This window comes from Amphimedon queenslandica, unplaced genomic scaffold, assembly GCF_000090795.2.
Source record: "Amphimedon queenslandica unplaced genomic scaffold, v1.1 AMPQUscaffold_13372, whole genome shotgun sequence".
In the NCBI taxonomy this organism is placed as follows: domain Eukaryota; kingdom Metazoa; phylum Porifera; class Demospongiae; order Haplosclerida; family Niphatidae; genus Amphimedon; species Amphimedon queenslandica.
This window is the reverse complement of record NW_003546392.1, coordinates 22,097-40,645: the sequence shown is the minus strand read 5'-3', so window position 1 is coordinate 40,645 and position 18,549 is coordinate 22,097. Positions and strand designations below refer to the sequence as shown.

Sequence of the window (18,549 nt, the reverse complement as noted above, 5' to 3'; positions counted from 1 at the left end):
GTTGCTATGGAGTCACGTGATCTCAAGATAATCCCTACGCTACTGTCATGACAGGGCGGGCTCAGACCTATTGAGCATGCTCAGTAGATAACCCCGGGAAGTGTTGGCCACACCCCTAGTTATTAGAGACAAAATGTCCTCCAGTAGTGCTTCTGGTGGAGATAATTCAAACTGGTCTAGCGTCAGTGAAGAGAGTCTCCTCCTTCATGAGGACTTACTGCAACTAGTGGATCACATTCCTTTACCGGATCAGCTTGAAACCAGTCAAACTGGTTTTACAGGACTGCCCACACTAGATGGGAAGACCCCAGCTGAGCTGTCCCTCATTATTCAGAGGGAGTGTGGCTGTCAAACTGTCACCTTTATATCTCTACTCAATTACAGACACAATGCTCTACGTAAGATATGGAATTACTTACGGTCTAAAGAGAAGAGCTCTTCAGGGGGTGGGGCCAACACTACTAGTTTAAAACCAGCTGCTAAAGGAGGGGAAGGGTTTGCCTCAAGAATTAGTCTTGTACTGATATTTCCCATCCTTCATTCTCTCAGTAAAATTGATTCTGAACTCTCTGGGGAGACTACAAGAATACTGTTGCAATCCTTGAGCAGCTGTGACCCAGCGTCCCTCAGTAAGGAACCCCTTGATTGTATCCTTGGTCTTGAGAACCTCCTCTCCTCCTGGCTCACTGCCGCTAGAGAGAAAAGAACCGAAGGAACCGAACAGATAAGAACTGCTGCATCAGCACTCGTCGCTTTAGCAGTAGCTGTGTAAGTAAAGAGTTAAATATTATTATTGTTGTTGTTGTTATTATTATTATTATTAATTGTAGAGGTACAGGTGGATTATTATTACGTACAGTCCATACTCTCCAGTTGCTGGTCTCCAGCCACCCGGGGATTTCCCTCTCACTGTCTGTCGTCTTACGGAAACTATTCAAGGAACACGATAACTTTGAAGAACCACCTGTAGTACTAGCAGACTCTCATACCCATACCAGCTGGGAGTATCAGTATCAGGACGAGACTAATGAGAATGGGGAGGATGAAAGTAATGAATATTGATTAGTGGGTGTGGCTATATTATTATTAATTGGTGGGTGTGTCTCTTTGTGTAGCTCATCCTCGGTCGATAGTCTATGATGGAAGGTATGTACTTGTTAGTTCGGTTGGAGGAAAGAAATTATTAAAAGTTGGAAGTGGCTACTCTGGTAGCATAAGGTGAAACAGATGAATGAAGTACATTAGTTATTGTCATTCCAGAGGTTACCTATATCAGAGTGTTTCTATTGATCCCGGTTGGCTAGTTCAATGTAATGGAGTATTGCTCTATCGGAAGAAATCCTTTGATGAAAGTAGCTCCACCCACCTCTGTGTGAGACTGAGTGAAGATCTGCACGTAAGTATCCAGTATTGTTTATTTAACCCTTTGCTCCTGTACACAAGTCAACACATGTAAACATGAATACTTTCATGACACAGTTAAAATAAACAACCCTAATGAGTTACCTTGTGTCGCTATTAGGAGTCCGGTATAGTGTCTCATTCCCTCTCATTAGAAGAAGGCTACAGTACAGTCGGGTTCATGTCTGATGGCCACAAGTTATACTGGATCTATGCACTTAAGAATGAATCTAATAGCACGACAGGGACCGCTGGGGATAAGTATAACGTCTACTTACAAATATTGGATATTAATGTTAGTTATTAATAGTTATTAGTACATGGTAGTTATTCAAGGGATTTCTTTCCTTTCCACAGGTAGATATTAATGACAGCATGGAGCTATTGCCATCTTGTGAGAGGATTTTATTAAAGAAATCTAAAGAAGAGAAGAACAGAATGAGACTGACCGGCTCATCATATTTCAGTGGCGGATCAGGAGGAAGAACTAAAGATGATACTGGTAGCTCCTCCTCCTCCTCCTATACTGTGTATATGTACATTGTAATGTGTTATTGTACCATTAGTGGTTAGTGATCAAAATCCCCTTGCATTATAATAATTGTGAATCAGCTAAACATGTATTGCCACATTCCCTCCTTGATATAGAGACGTCATGTGGTCTGAGTATGAAACAGTTAGTGAAGTCCAGTGGATACTGCACAGGGTCCAGTTTAGTTCTGATATTAGCCAGCCCCCCTAGCAGCAGTGGGGGCAGTAGATCTTTGTTTGGATCTACGAGCACTAATAATAATAAAGGTACCATACATTAATTAATAATAATGATAATTGATTATTTAATAGCGTTGTGTACAAGTTATGGCTACAGTATATCATCAGGGTATCTTGTGTCTCAGTTTGATTTGACTCAGTCCCCTTCTCTTACCTGCGGGTTAACCAGAGGAACAACCACAGGATCAATGGGTACATGATCCAATGATCTTTATTAACATTAACCCACTCCATTGGTCCAGGTGCTAGTTACGACAGGTTCAATCATTGCGTGTGGTCAGTCGCTGGGGATTGGGTCGACCTGTGGGCGTGTACTGGTCAGGTACGACCATCCGCCCACTCACTGGCTGCTAGAATGGGACTGACACCAAGCCACCTTCAACTACTGGAGGATAAAGAGAACGATGACATCATCGTTGAGGTAGCGTACATGTACATGTATATTCATTCTGACCCCTCCCACTTCCTTAAAAGGATGTCATCACGCTGTTATTGCGTCACAGTGGAATGGAGTCGTGCCGGTTGACCAGAGGGAAGGACATTGGTCAACCAATTGCCCACAACCTGTCGCTGTCATTCCTGAAACACACCGTCACTATATTGAAATACACTGTGGACATGGATCAGCTGGATAATGCTCTCAGTTGTGTCATTACACTCCAGGTGGGTGTGGTTTAGGGTGTGGCTTGTTTTATATCTTGTTCTTAGGCTGTTCTTCCTAATTTTTTGAAATCTGATATTTATGAATCAAAAGAAAATGATAAATTGTTTGATACAATCAGGTACATTGTTGTTGTTTGTTGTTTATTGTTTGTTTGTTGTTTATTGTTTGTTTGTTGTTGACAGGTCTTGTTGTTGGGATTTGTTACATAAGGAGAGTTGTTCATCAGTTTTAGTTAATGAGATATGCCAGTTGATAAGGTAATTATTAATTACTGGTGTTCATGTACTTATTCTGCCCCTCCCCCTCCCTCCCCAGTTCCAATATTCTCCGGTTGTATCTACAGGAGGAACACCAGTCCCAGCTGCTGCTATCGGCTCTAGCTTCCTCTTCCTCTAAGATGATTCACCTTAGGAACTCTGTATTTATTGAATTATCTAAAGAACTCCGCCCCTTGTCCTCCGTCCCTCCCTCCTTACTCTCACTCACTGGTCTGCTTGCTGGTCTACTTCACGAGGAACTGAACCTGGGAATGAACCTCCTGAAAGAGGGTGGAGCTAAGGTTGCCATGACAACACAACCGGTTAGTACTTTATGATTTAATTATCAATTATTATTCATTATCATCATTATTATTATTATCATTAGGTATTTAGTCCAGCAGTTCAGTGTGCCAGCTCTATACTGTACTCTATTCTGAGGTCAATGGATAAAGCAGCAGCTGCTGCTGATACTGACGGAAATAAAGAAGAGGAACTAGAGGTAGTGTATAGTAATGGTCTGTTGGTGGACATATCTTTATTTTATACTCCAGGACTCCAGGAGATTATTGATAAAGTTTATTGAGGAAATACAATTGTTTGAAATCTGTGGAAGAGTATGTCTACAATGATTGGTGATGATTAATCCTACTGTCTATTAGTTTTTAGACGGTCTCCATTCAGTGATATCAACCATTAGTGCTCCAGCGTCCTCTACTGATGAGAGTCCCTCCAGGTCCCTGCTGGTGTCAGCCCTTGAGAAGGTTTCCAAAGGAAGTGTACTGGGAGCCTTCCTTCCGCCTCTGTTGGCTGTCATCAGTGACCACACCTACTCATCGTTGCCATTAGCAACCAGACTGTTACCATGTGTTACGGAACTTGGTAGGAAAACTGCTGAGGTAAGCATACATGTACATGTATAGCTGCTTTTAAAATGGAGGCACTTTAAACTGATGATACTGACAGTAGTAATGTTGTTATCAGCCGAGTGTACCTCCAAATAATGATAATAATTGATTATTATATCAATTGGTATAAGTGCTGAGGTGTTGAGATTGAGATGTATCTCATGCCAGCGATAGCTTATATACATTCCATTCCTATACTGCAGTAATCTCATTCCTATACTCTCATTCTGATTCCTAGTGTTGCAGTATGTTATATTCAGATATGAAGGGACCCGTTACTATACCCACCCCGTGGTCCAGTGGGAGACTCATAGAGACAGTTCATCCAGTGAGGGATAATTATAAGTTCAAGGAGACAGTCTCTTTCCCTCGAGCTAAACACCTTTATCTCAAGTTTGATCCTCGCTCCTCATCACAATATGATTATGATAAAGTATAAACACGTGTTGTTGTTGTTAATATTGTTGTTATTGTTTATATTGTTGTTGTTGTTGTTATTGTTTATATTGTTGTTGTTGTTGTTGTTAGGTACAAGTATTTGCTGGTAGTTCCCCTTCTTGTCCTAAAGTGGTTGAGTATGGAGGGAACACTCACGGGTTTGGGAGCAGGAGCGTCCTGGGGAAAGGATGGCCCAAAGATATTGTAAAGGTACCGGACTGGTTCCCATTATTTCATTCCCTTTATTCCATTCTCATCCCATTCTTATATATTTTATTCTTAGTATGTATTCCATCCCCATTATTCCGTTTTTATATATTCCATTCCTATTATTCCATTCCCATTATTTCATTCTCATTCTCATATATTTCATTCTTAGTATGTATTCCATTCCCATTATTCCATTCCCATTATTCCATTCTTATACATATTCCATTCCCATTATTTCATTCTCATTATCCCATTCTCATGTATTCCATTCCCATTATTCCATTCCTGTCAGGTTGATGGTGATACTGTCACTATTACGTTTGAGATGAAGAGTGGGCGTGAGCACTCAACTCCTGATAAAGCAATGTGGGGTTTCTCTTGTATTGTTCGTCCTCAGGAAACTGCCGAAGAATCCTCAGGGGGACTTCCCTTCCTCATTGATATCTACCTCTCACTCTCTTCTATTAGCTGCTCTCTCATTGGTCAGTTGTTTGTTGGAGCCCCGCCCACTTCTGATGAGATCAAGTGTGGATCTTTAATGGAGTCATTATTACTACAAAGGTACATGTACATGTATAATTAATTAATTTATTTATTTATTTATTTATTTATTTATTTATTTATTTATTTATTAGATGTGTTTGGCCTGATACTGAAGTTGTAGAGGGCGGGTTCAGACACACCCCCACTGACCCATCACTCATTGTTAAACTAAGAGAATCTATTAATAAACCCAGACCAGTACTGAGACCAAGGATCAGGTGAGATATGGGGAGGGAGAGAGAGGGAGGGAGAGAGGGAGGGGGAGAAGGTTTTACATATAATGTTGTTCTGTTCCATGCAGTGACATTCTGCAAGTTGAACTGATGGAGGATCTGATTCTGAACACTTGTCTCAAACACAATGAGAATAAATCAATATTTAAATTCATGAGCTCAAAAATAAGTGAAACTGATAAAATATTGTTAGACGATATCTTTACACGCATCAACGGACTCGAGAGACGACTCCAGGTGAGTGGGTGGGACTTGTAGTAGGTGTGGTCAATTACGTGATGTTCAGGCATTAGCGGAGTTAGAGTCTCATTGGTGCTCAGATGTTGATGATATTATTAATAATGAGAAGGACATGAAAACAGCTTTCTTCTTTGATCTACAGCAGCAAGAGGTAACCATACTGTACCATACTATATAATACATCGTCTCTTTATTGTCCTACAGTCGACTGTGAAACAGTTTGAACTGTTATGCTGTCTCTATTCTGTGGATATTGTTGATCCTTTTGGAGCTGCTACTCAACTACAGTTAGTTTGTTGTTGTTTATTTGTTGTTTATTTGTTGTTTTTAGAGAATTAATGGAGAAAGATGTATTACGTAGGAAAGATAAGAAAGATGTTGAAACAGATATTCATTCAAAAGTTATTATTATTATTATTAATTGATTAATTAATTATATTCCTATTATTAGACGAGAAGTCTTGTGCAAGGTATACTAGATCGTTCTCGGTTGTTGCTTCAAGTTAACATTTCACAGGAAGAGGAGGGGGAGGGGCACTCATCAGGTAATTAATTGACATTAGCCACACCCAGTAATTAATAATGGCCACACCCTTTCTTGTAGGTGTGTCTCGTTCAGTATCAGTTCCTGCAAGTCACTTAGTGACATCACCAACTGTAATTAGGTAATAATAATAATAATAATAATAATTATTATTTATTTTCTTTCAGTCGTCAATCAAGTGATGGTAGTTCATTATTATTTGATAACTTCACATCCATTAATAATAATAATAATAATGAGGAGATATTTAGATTTATTGGTCATAAACCAGAAGAAGCAGTAAGGCCTATTATTAATAATTAATGGCTTCACTGTATTTCAACAGGTCTCATGTGACAGTTTCCTTCTTGCTGCCAGCCATCAGCGTAAAAGAGCTGCTGACAGGATCTCTTCTCTATCGTCCCTACACTCTCTCCTCACTGGACCCCAGCTACCGTCAACCATCACTCACCTACTCTCAATGGTTGGTGACATCATTAAGAATGGTCCTCTAGTACAGGATATCCTCTGCAGTGGGTTGTGTAATGAAGTCCGTTCCAAGTTCTCTGATGTCATATTACTCATAGTTCAGGAGACTCTCTCTCATCCAGCTGCCTTTATAAACACAATATCAACATTATCAATAATTCCTTACACCCGAGAGGACGAGGGACTCTTAGTTAGGACTGGTCTCCTCAAGGTCCTTAATGAGCTTTGTAATATGGACACACCCCCAGTGGGTGTGGCTGAGTCCGAAGGTGATGAGGAGATGCTCCAGAGAGTGACGGCACTAGCTTGGGCAGCTTTCAAGGTACTTGCTGATCGTTGTATCTCGTGGGAGGAGTTGGGAAATGGGCGGAGCCTTGGGTTTATATCGTCAGGTCTTGCACAACAAATCTCTTCACTTCTGACCAATCACTTTTCAAGGGCAATGGAAACACTGAAAAACTCAGAATCAGGTAGTTAATAATTTATTGATGGGTGGGGCTAATGCTTAGTTAATTATACGATATGTATTTTATTATTACTATTCTAATTAAAGGTACTTCAGAGACGTTGCAGGAAGCCCTATCAATGCTGTTGGGTCTAGCCAGCAGTCACATGGGACGAGCTATACTTAGCCAGCCAGCCTGCGTCTCTAAACTCCTCCTCCTGGTGACGGACCAAAGGCCCTCCCCTAAACTAGTACTGATAGCCTTGCAGCTCTGCCGTATAGCACTACCTTTAATGACTGTGGCTGAATGCTCTCAAGTTATCATACCATCTCACCCGGCACTCAGCAATGCTAGCCACTCCCCTAATGGCCACGCCTCCATTATAATTAAACTATTAATGGTGAAACTAGGTGAGTATCTGATACCTACCCATTCACCGGGCGGAGCCTTACAGACTGACTCCGCCCACCAAGAGAGAGAGGGAGGAGACAATGACCCAATACCGTTAATGGCTCCCTCTCAACAAGATGAGATTGATGAAGCAGGCCAAGCTTCAGTCTACCTCTACAGGCGCTCTGATGAAACTGCAGCTGAAGTCCTTCAACTCTTACTGAACCAAGACCCAAGACAGCTGGCCCACAGGATGGAGACTATATTGAGACTGGATCAGGCCCTTACTGACAATAATAAAGCTGAAATACTCACTGATAATTACAAGTCTTGTTTCCGTAAGGCTGTCCGCTGGGCCAGTATGGGATTCACTGTTAGTATAGAACCAACAACTAACGGAACCAATCATGAACCTTCTGGTACTGAAGCAGATCGGAAGAGGTCTAAGGCCGAAACCACTTGCAAGAAAAAGAACATGGAATTACTAAAGAGTGACCCACCACGTCCCTTCTTAAGTGGCACAGTATCCTATTCACTGGCCTCAGAGATCATTGGATTATTAAATGGCCTCCTGGTCGGTGAGGATGCTGTCCAGGTGTGGAGGAATGCCATAGAAGATGTATTGAGGGAAGCTCTGAGGTCAGTCCCATTGAGTCTCCCCCAGCTGGAGGACTACTGCTCTCTAGTTCATGATTGTGTTAATAAATGTGAGACTCCTCCCAGTCCACAGCCCCACCTCCCTTCTGCTAGTATTGCTAATGCTTGTTTTGCTGCTCTTGGAGGGTTCAAGGATCCACTGAGGGTTGGGTCTCTCGTCAAGGTACTAGGAGAAGGAATTGCTGACTCAACAGGATCTGTGGCTAGCATATCTGAGCAGAGGGGCGTGGCTAATGTTATATTGAATGATAGACATTGTTTTGGAGTCAATAGAACTCTGGAAGTCCCTTTAACGAGACTGGTCCCCCCTGAGGTCAGTAGCCTACCTATCAAACAGCTGGGGGTGTCCAGTGACCTCTGTCTTGCCATTAACAGTGTCCTCTCAACATCACCAGTGACCATAGACTCTCCCCACAGCGGAATGAACCCTGGTACAATGGGCCTGGGATTAGTTCGACTCTACTCTGAGCTGAGGGCAAGAGCTTGCCTGTGTTTAGCTGCTCAATGTAGGGAGAGTGATGAGTTTAAGAAATTATTTATAAGTAATAATAATGATGATAATCTGTCACAATTGAGGAGACATGTAGAAACTATTAAACCAGGTATGACATCATAATTATATTTATTACATACTTTATTACATTTTCTGATACATATTGATGTCCTTATGCTGTGTAGAAAGTTTGAGCTGATTCCGACTTCAATTTTTCAAGTTACGACCATTTTAAGAAAAAGTCAAAAATCTGAAAAATACCCAAGGCTATAGTCCATGGTGTTTTCCAAAAAATGGCTCCGAAATCAACCCAAATTTTTATTGGATTTTCTGATACATATTGGTGCCCTTATACTGTGTAGCAAGTTTGAGCTGATTCCGACCTCAATTTTTCAAGTTACGGCCATTTTAAGAAAACGTCAAAAATCTGAAAAATACCCAAGGCTATAGTCCATGGTGTTTTCCAAAAAATGGCTCCGAAATCAACCCAAATTTTTATTGGATTTTCTGATACATATTGGTGCCCTTATACTGTGTAGCAAGTTTGAGCTGATTCCGACCTCAATTTTTCAAGTTACGGCCATTTTAAGAAAACGTCAAAAATCTGAAAAATATCCAAGACTATAGTCCATGGTTTTTTCCAAAAAATGGCTCCGAAATCAACCCAAATTTTTATTGGATTTTCTGATACATATTGATGCCCTTATGCTGTGTAGAAAGTTTGAGCTGATTCCGACCTCAATTTTTCAAGTTACGGCCATTTTAAGAAAACGTCAAAAATCTGAAAAATACCCAAGACTATATATAGTCCATGGTTTTTTGCAAAAAATGGCTTCGAAATCACCCCAAATTTTTATTGGATTTTCTGATACATATTGGTGCCCTTATACTGTGTAGCAAGTTTGAGCTGATTCCGACCTCAATTTTTCAAGTTACGGCCATTTTAAGAAAACGTCAAAAATCTGAAAAATATCCAAGACTATAGTCCATGGTTTTTTCCAAAAAATGGCTCCGAAATCAACCCAAATTTTTATTGGATTTTCTGATACATATTGGTGCCCTTATACTGTGTAGCAAGTTTGAGCTGATTCCGACCTCAATTTTTCAAGTTACTGCCATTTTAAGAAAACATCAAAAATCTGAAAATTACCCAAGGCTATAGTCCATGGTTTTTTCCAAAAAATGGCTCCGAAATCAACCCAAATTTTTATTGGATTTTCTGATACATATTGATGTCCTTATGCTGTGTAGAAAGTTTGAGCTGATTCCGACTTCAATTTTTCAAGTTACGACCATTTTAAGAAAAAGTCAAAAATCTGAAAAATACCCAAGGCTATAGTCCATGGTGTTTTCCAAAAAATGGCTCCGAAATCAACCCAAATTTTTATTGGATTTTCTGATACATATTGGTGCCCTTATACTGTGTAGCAAGTTTGAGCTGATTCCGACCTCAATTTTTCAAGTTACGGCCATTTTAAGAAAACGTCAAAAATCTGAAAAATATCCAAGACTATAGTCCATGGTTTTTTCCAAAAAATGGCTCCGAAATCAACCCAAATTTTTATTGGATTTTCTGATACATATTGATGCCCTTATGCTGTGTAGAAAGTTTGAGCTGATTCCGACCTCAATTTTTCAAGTTACGGCCATTTTAAGAAAACGTCAAAAATCTGAAAAATACCCAAGACTATATATAGTCCATAGTTTTTTCCAAAAAATGGCTCCAAAATCAACCCAAATTTTTATTGGATTTTCTGATACATATTGATGCCCTTATGCTGTGTAGAAAGTTTGAGCTGATTCCGACTTCAATTTTTCAAGTTACTGCCATTTTAAGAAAACATCAAAAATCTGAAAATTACCCAAGGCTATAGTCCATGGTTTTTTCCAAAAAATGGCTCCAAAATCAACCCAAATTTTTATTGGATTTTCTGATAAATATTGATGCCCTTATGGTATCATTAGGCCAGAGACTGTCAGTAGTTGAGTCTCAGTGTTTGAGTCTCAGAATGTTGTACAGAGACTGTTCTCGTCCTCCTCCTCCGAAGATTGAGAGACCAAGAATTGAAGTATTTTAGATTATGTGCGTGTACTGTATGAAACCTTCTCTCCTAGCGTAAAAGGTTCTTCCTTGATATAACAAGACAATGGCCTCCAGTCACTCATTCTAGCTTCTCTCATAATCTCACGTGGCTTGTGTATCAAGGGCCCACCACTTCAGGTGGGGGCGGGGCTGATGCTGATAGACAGGACAAACCAAAGGGAGTGTTCATTGTCACTAACAATCCGATACCTAATCACGTGAGACCAATTACCATCATATACTGTACATCATGTACAGCTCTATTGTACCATACCATAGGCTCCTTCCTTTTACTATGAGGTTGAAGTGGTTCAGTTGGACTCAGGAACTTCCTCTCCTCATTTGTCCTTTGGGCTCTGTCCTTCTCCTGAGAAACCCTCCGATAATGAAGGGGCGTGGTCTTACCCACAGGAGACCTGCCTCTTTAGAAAGTAATTAATAAATTTTAATAATAATATTATTTTTTTAGTTCTGGGCGTGGCTTTCAAGTCCGTGGTGTTGATCGAATGCAGTGGCCAAAGATCAGTACAGAGTACCTCGTTAAGAATGGAGATATTGTTGGGTGTGGCTGGATTAAAGAGGACACACCCCCTGCTAGAGGTGTTGTCTATTTTACTGTCAATGGAAACAAGTTAGAGCAATCCTTTAAAGACTGTCCTTCAGGACTCTACCCTTTTGTACATGTGCAGAAAAAGGTTTGTTCAATTCTAGTTATAGCAATACTGCATGTCCAGCATGTACAGTATTATTGGTCTCTCTCTGTACAGGGAACTAGATTAAAGTTGAATTTTGGTGAGTATTCATTTTCATATGCTGAAGGACAGGATCACAGAGATGCAGCTGATATTGATAAAGGAGAATCACTTGAAGAGATTGTAGCATTATTCAAACTCCTCCCATTCCATCCCATTGACGAGGAGGAGGAGCTTGAGGGTGTGGCTCGTGATAATGTTGATAATGAAGTACCTAATGATGAAACTGATTCTGTGAAACATACTCCACTGATACTGGTACCAAACACTGTGGTACTGGAACCAGTTACGAACGAAGGTAAGCTGTGATGTCATATGACGTCATCTTTGATATCATGGGACTTTGGTGTGATCTATTTTTAGTGTACGACTCTAAGTCGAGTCAAGGTTTCATTCCTCGTTTGAGTTTTGATAATATACTGGAGGGGGGCCCCCTCATCAGGCCAGGGGGTGTGGCCAATCAAGAGGAGGAGGAGCTTGAAGAAGGCGGGGCTGTAGAAGGTGTGGCTGGAGATGAGGACTTGCATTTATTACTAGTGAAGGCCTGGGAGGCTAAAGTGTTTCCACTGATCCAGCGAAGGTTCAGGAACGACCAGGAGAGGAAGTCTGGACTAGATCAAATTAGAGGAGCTTTGCAACTAGGTACCGGAGCTAATGGGACAATCCTTACCTAAGATATACGATCATTATTATTATTATTATTATTATTATTATTATTATTATTATTATTATTATTATTATTATCATTATTGTTATTATTATTATTATTATTATTATTAATTGTACATTATTTTGTAGGAATGGAGAGTATAGCTCAGGAAACTGTTGAGTTTCTTTATGAAGAAAATGGAGGACTACCTCGTGATCTTCACCTGCCGTCAATGGATGATGTGAAAGCTGATTTAGAGAAATTCACCATCAACAGAATCAAGAAGGGATCAGCAGTGGTGATACAGAAAGAGGTGCCTTACACTCGCTGTGGAGTGAGAGCAATGCAGAAAACACAAGGACTCACAGGTGGGTGTGGTTACTGTATAATGGGTGTGGCTACTAGGGCATGGTCTGTTGATAGGTGTGGTCCTATCAGTTGACAGTCTCAATGAGTTAGTTCAAGTTGAGTGCTACGTGCCCAGTGATGGAGCATTGGTTCGGTTCTGGTACCCTGTCATATACCTTGAGAAACCTCCTAAAGGTTATAGGAAACCCTCGGCTTTAAGAGGAGCTGATAGCGTCAGTATACTGGTACACAGGTTAGTACTGCCATACATATCTGAGCATTGTGTCTTCCTGTCTCTAGGGAACTACTGAATAATGAAGGGACTTTGGCTGGACTATACTGCAGATCAGCACTGCTCTCACTACAGTCAGTGTCACAGTCTCTCTCCTTTCCTTTGTACATCAGTTTATATTCTCAAGAGAATTACTCACAGCCATCAGTAGAGGGGCTCTCTGTCTCCTCCTCTCCTTCCCTCTCTCCCTCTCTCTCTCACTCCTTGCTCTCCTCTCATCAGCCTCAGTTTTATTCTGACCCTGCCCTGGTGGAGAGGGAACTGTTGTCATGGTTACGGGATCATTCAGTTGATGTCCAGCCACTATTGGTGAGGCTAAGTGAAGGAGTGTCTGGATCCTCTGGGGGCAATGGGAGGGCAGAGTTCCTGGTACCGGAGGGACGGGAGACTACTGATGTATATTGTCCTGGGGCCGCATTTTTAATAGTGTCATCCAGTCATGTTAAACCAGGCAATAAAATAAAGTAATTATTATTTTATTAATTTATTAATTTGTTTATTGTGCCCTAATAGTTCTAATTATAAGTACCCTTGGTGTAAGGTATTCACGTACAGAAGTGGTCAGGGACGTGGTGGTAGACTCCTCCCACAGGAGGTGTCCCGATATCCCAACGAGATACCCCAACAGACAGTGAACCAGCAATACTCTGGTCCTCTCTACCCTACTCTAGTGGTGCCATCAGACCGACTTCATATCAAACTCATAGGCTCCACCCCTCACCCAGGTCAAAAGATACTAGTCCACAGTGTACCCACTGCTGTCCCTCTCCTCCTCTCTCTCTCTCACTCTCTCTCTCTTCATTTTGACTCCTCCAATAAGAATGACCCCCGATATTTGTCATCTTGTGTACAACCACTGGTGAAGCTACTCGCTAAATCTGATTGGCCGCTTGTGATGCGTGGGCGGATTAACCACACCCTCTCCAACGTACTGTGGACACTATCTGACTCTGTGACAGACCATACCCACTTACCGCTGTTGCCTAGCGACCTGTTACCATCGTTACTCCAAGAGGTTGAACAATGGTACACTGAAGAATGTGACTCATTTACCAATGGCAGCAGCAGCACCAGTAATGGTAATGGTGGCACTGGTTCTAGTGATGATGGTAAATCTAAAGGAGCTCCCTTCCCTCCCTCTGGGTCCATTGCTAGTGGCAGGTCGGGTCGGTTCAGCTGCTACTTACAATCAATCCTTGAGCTAGTCCTGGCCCTCAGGCAGTACAATGGAGGACTAGTTCAAACCACACCCACTAATGGAGCCTCAAAGTCTGGCAGTAAAAAGTTTAAGAAGTTTCATTGGATTGACTACGTATCAAGAGCAGTTGACGTCCTGTTTGCTTTGAGAGGAAAAAAGGAACTCAATCCTGATTTTTATAAATGTTTTTACAAGTCGCTGCCGTCAAAATGTCACACCTCTCTTCTGGTGTTGACCGGAATAAACTCCGCCCTCCAGGGTGAGGTTGCCATGGAAACAATAAGGAGGGTGTGCAGTGGTTATGGTGGACTGGTTGATCTTTACCTTCCGCTGAGAGACATGAGCAGAGAAGAGAGAGAAGAGGAACAGCGAATTAAACTGGAGGAACTAGCTAAAGAATCAACTAACCAACAGGCCACACCTGTAACCACACCTACCTCATCTGACGAAGCTGTATCTGACACTGCTGAGCGACCAGAACCTGCCGAAAAAAAGAACTCGTTACAAGGGGAGCGGCCTAAGCTGTTAGCTTCACCCGCTTCATTAGAACCACCCAAACAGGTCCCAGTGGGCGGGGCTGTATTGAGGATAGGGTGTGGTCATAAATCATCAGGACTATGTACTAGTTTATTGTCATGCCTAGCGCTGCAAGGTAACAAGAAGAGACTCTCAGTTTATTGTGTGTCTGAGGGTTTTCAATGCGGAGAAGAAGAGTCTGCCAATGAAATATTGAGGAAGTACCTGAGGAACAAGCTATACAATGGAGATGGAGTCTCATTTACCAGTGACCTCTCCTCTTGTCTCTCTGTTGTATTCAACTCTCTTGGCCCTCAAGTACTCCAGACTTCATTGACTGGAAATGGAGCGACCGAGTCACTGTTACGGTTATTCATAGTTGGGTGTGGTTCTGGCCACACCCTCAAGGAGGCAGTGGCTCAGTTGTGGGAGAGTAAGAGTAAAGACTCGTCCATCAGTGAGGCCGACCTCGTCCAGTGGACCGAGAGACAAGAACCAGTCCATATATGGAAGGGACTGACAGCTGCTGGTTATGACCTGGACTTTAACAGGTCAGGGGAGTGTAGTAATATAATTATAATAATCACTTAGTTAATATTTATTAATAGTTATTGATTATATTTTGTAGGTGTGGTTTTCTACCCTTAGAAGGTGTGTCCTCTTGTCCCCCTGACTCCGCCCTTGACTCCGCCCTAGCGTTACACGTTGATTCAAAGTGTCGTTCGTTGGATATCATCTCTTCTTTGTTGTTGCCAAGTGAACTCCATGTATCGGATGCTGAACTAACAGCTGGTCATCTTGTACCTTTACAAAGTAAGCAGCTGGTGCACTTTAATTAGAATGTATTGTGCTTTAATTAGAATTATCAATAAACGAGATTAGGATGAGATTCATTGCTTTAAAGAACATCAACCGACAGTTGTCATGGTTACTGCCTCTAGTAAACTTGAACTCCACCCACCCCTCATCCCTGGGGTGTCTCCTAACCAGAGCAGCAAGTTACATGTTTTATGATGTAAAGAACACGTTCCTCCATTGTGTACTGAACGCTGCTACCAGAAGGACACTGGATCAGGCACCACCTGAAATAAAGATGGACCCTCTTGAGAGCGTTGGAGGTGCACTCTATTGATTCGTTTATTTATTTATTTATTTGCTTAAAGGTTTGCCGTCCACTTTATTGAAGACCCAGTTCTGTCAAGCAGCCAATCAAATGTTGTCAGTACCTTCCTCTCAACTGTGTGTACCTCTAGCCAGTGGAGGTGATCCAACTTACGCATTCAACGTAAAACTATCAGGAGAAGAAGTGCACGGGACAAGTTAGTTTATTGGATATAATAAGTACTTTAGTAATACATTTTAACTACATTTTCTGATACATATTGATGCCCTTATGCTGCATAGAAAGTTTGAGCTGATTCCAACTTCAATTTTTCAAGTTACGGCCATTTTAAGAAAACGTCAAAAATCTGAAAAATACCCAAGACTATAGTCCATGGTTTTTCCCAAAAAATGGCTCCAAAATCACCCCAAATTTTTATTACATTTTCTGATGCATATTGATGCCCTTATGCTGCATAGAAAGTTTGAGCTGATTCCAACTTCAATTTTTCAAGTTACGGCCATTTTAAGAAAACGTCAAAAATCTGAGAAATACCCAAGACTATAGTCCATGGTTTTTCCCAAAAAATGGCTCCAAAATCACCCCAAATTTTTATTACATTTTCTGATACATATTGATGTCCTTATGCTGTGTAGCAAGTTTGAGGTGATTCCGACTTCAATTTTTCAAGTTACGGCCATTTTAAGAAAACGTCAAAAATCTGAAAAATACCCAAGGCTATAGTCCATGGTTTTTTCCAAAAAATGGCTCCGAAATTAACTCAAAGTATTATTACAATTTCTGATACATATTGATGCCCTTATACTGTGTAGAAAGTTTGAGGTGAATCCGGCATCAATTTTTTTAAGTTACAGCCATTTTTAAAAAACGTCAAAAATCTGAAAAATACTCAAGGCTATAGTCCATGGTTTTTTCCAAAAAATGGCTCCGAAATCACCCCAAATTTTTATTACATTTTCTGATACATATTAATGTACTTATGCTGTGCAGAAAGTTTGAGCTGATTCCGACTTCAATTTTTCAAGTTACGGCCATTTTTAAAAAACGTCAAAAATCTGAAAAATACCCAAGGCTATAGTCCATGGTTTTCTCCAAAAAATGGCTCCGAAATCACCCCAAATTTTTATTAAATTTTTATGATACATATTGATGTCCTTATGCTGTGTAGCAAGTTTGAGGTGATTCCGACTTCAATTTTTTAAGTTACGGCCATTTTTAAAAAATGTAAAAAAAATCTGAAAAATACCCAAGGCTATAGTCCATGGTTTTTCCAAAAAATGGCTCCAAAATCACCCCAAATTTTTATTAAATTTTCTGATACATATTGATGCCTTTATGCTGTATAGAAAGTTTGAGCTAATTCCGACTTCGATTTTTCAAGTTACGGCCATTTTTAAATAATGTAAAAAATCTGAAAAATACCCAAGGCTATAGTCCATGGTTTTTTCCAAAAAATGGCTCCAAAATCATCCCAAATTTTTATTACATTTTATGATACATATTAATGTACTTATGCTGTGCAGAAAGTTTGAGCTGATTCCGACTTCAATTTTTCAAGTTACGGCCATTTTTAAAAAACATCAAAAATCTGAAAACTACCCAAGGCTATAGTCCATGGTTTTCTCCAAAAAATGGCTCCGAAATCACCCCAAATTTTTATTACATTTTCTGATACATATTGATGCCCTTATGCTGTATAGAAAGTTTGAGCTGATTCCGACATCAATTTTTCAAGTTATGGCCATTTAAAAAAAAGTCAAAAATCTGAAAAATACCCAAAGCAGATTTAGATTTTATGATTATCTATATATATTTTATTTCTTTAGGTGGTTCATTCCGCCACTTCCTCTGGCAGGTAGTGAGAGAGTTAGAGTCTCCATTAGTTCCTGTACTGATCCAGTGCCCCAGCAGTGCCAGTGGTATCAATAAAGGAAAGTTTATACTCAGCACAGGAAGTATGAGCTACTCCGAAGAGAAACTCCTTTTCTTTTTTGGACAGGTACAGCTGATCTTGACTTCTGACGGTGTATAGTCCTTTTCTTTAGCTTTTAGGAGTGTCTCTAAGAGCTGATGTACCAGTAGCTCTTGATCTGCTGGTGTGTTTCTGGAAGAGTTTGAAAGAAGAGCCATTGTCACTAGTTGATCTTAAAGAAGCTGATAGTGTCACCTATTCACTTACTCAAGAAATACTTGAAGTAAACCAGTAACAGCTCATTTAATACATGTACTGTCTGTATTTGCAACAGGCTAAGGATGAAACTAGTTTTAATGAAATTATTAGCTCTTTATGTCAAGATACTGATACCCATACTGCAGGAACTGATACTCATGCTGTTGGAACTGATACCACCCATACTACAGGAACTGATACCCATACTGCTAGTCTGACGTTTACTTATCGTAACTTGAGGGGAGATCAGGAACCACTTGAGAAAGATGGGGACCATAAACTAGTGACGTTAGTTTAAGTAATAATACTAATACTAATAATATATCATACTATTCAATAGGTTTGATAACAGAGGTGAATATGTTGATAAAGTAAGGTCCTTTAGGCTCCGTGAGATTGAGTCAGTAGATAGAATGAGGGCAGTGAGGTGTGGTCTGTCATCAGTGGTACCAATGGAGGCTCTCACTGTGTTCACTGCTACTGACCTTGACCTCAGGATATGTGGAATACCTCACGTTGATATAAATTATTTAAAAGTATACAAGAAGATATTACTTACACATAAATTACTATCTTTTTAAAGATGCACACGACTTATCATGTTGGTCTTATGGAATCTGACCGACACATCCAGTACTTCTGGACTGCACTAGAGTCGTTATCACAAGTAATAATGATCAGGTGACTCTCACATGACCTATGCTCCTCTCATTGTAGGAAGAGTTGAGGAAGTTTATTAAGTTTGCATGTAATCA

General features: G+C 40.5%; 1 protein-coding gene across 1 annotated transcript; it reads left to right on the top strand.

The window, feature by feature from the left end:
• Nucleotides 1-66: 66 nt before the first annotated feature.
• LOC100637418 (probable E3 ubiquitin-protein ligase HECTD4) lies at nt 67-18,544 on the top strand (the record flags this gene model as incomplete). Its single annotated transcript, XM_019997433.1, has 48 exons — nt 67-768; nt 831-1,048; nt 1,116-1,218; nt 1,261-1,396; nt 1,523-1,696; nt 1,759-1,903; nt 2,050-2,199; nt 2,245-2,364; nt 2,415-2,593; nt 2,647-2,835; nt 2,881-2,954; nt 3,019-3,093; nt 3,152-3,416; nt 3,482-3,595; nt 3,648-3,710; nt 3,756-3,992; nt 4,240-4,434; nt 4,530-4,649; nt 4,942-5,210; nt 5,285-5,410; nt 5,494-5,662; nt 5,712-5,816; nt 5,870-5,952; nt 5,997-6,066; nt 6,117-6,210; nt 6,270-6,330; nt 6,377-6,488; nt 6,535-7,147; nt 7,231-8,772; nt 10,629-10,732; nt 10,779-10,964; nt 11,026-11,177; nt 11,216-11,441; nt 11,514-11,796; nt 11,862-12,140; nt 12,297-12,515; nt 12,571-12,748; nt 12,796-13,251; nt 13,301-15,052; nt 15,130-15,314; nt 15,362-15,619; nt 15,665-15,820; nt 17,451-17,623; nt 17,670-17,819; nt 17,871-18,082; nt 18,135-18,330; nt 18,378-18,461; nt 18,512-18,544. Coding segments are annotated over exons 1-48 (11,718 nt in total), but the record flags the coding sequence as incomplete, so codon positions are not given.
• Nucleotides 18,545-18,549: the final 5 nt, after the last annotated feature.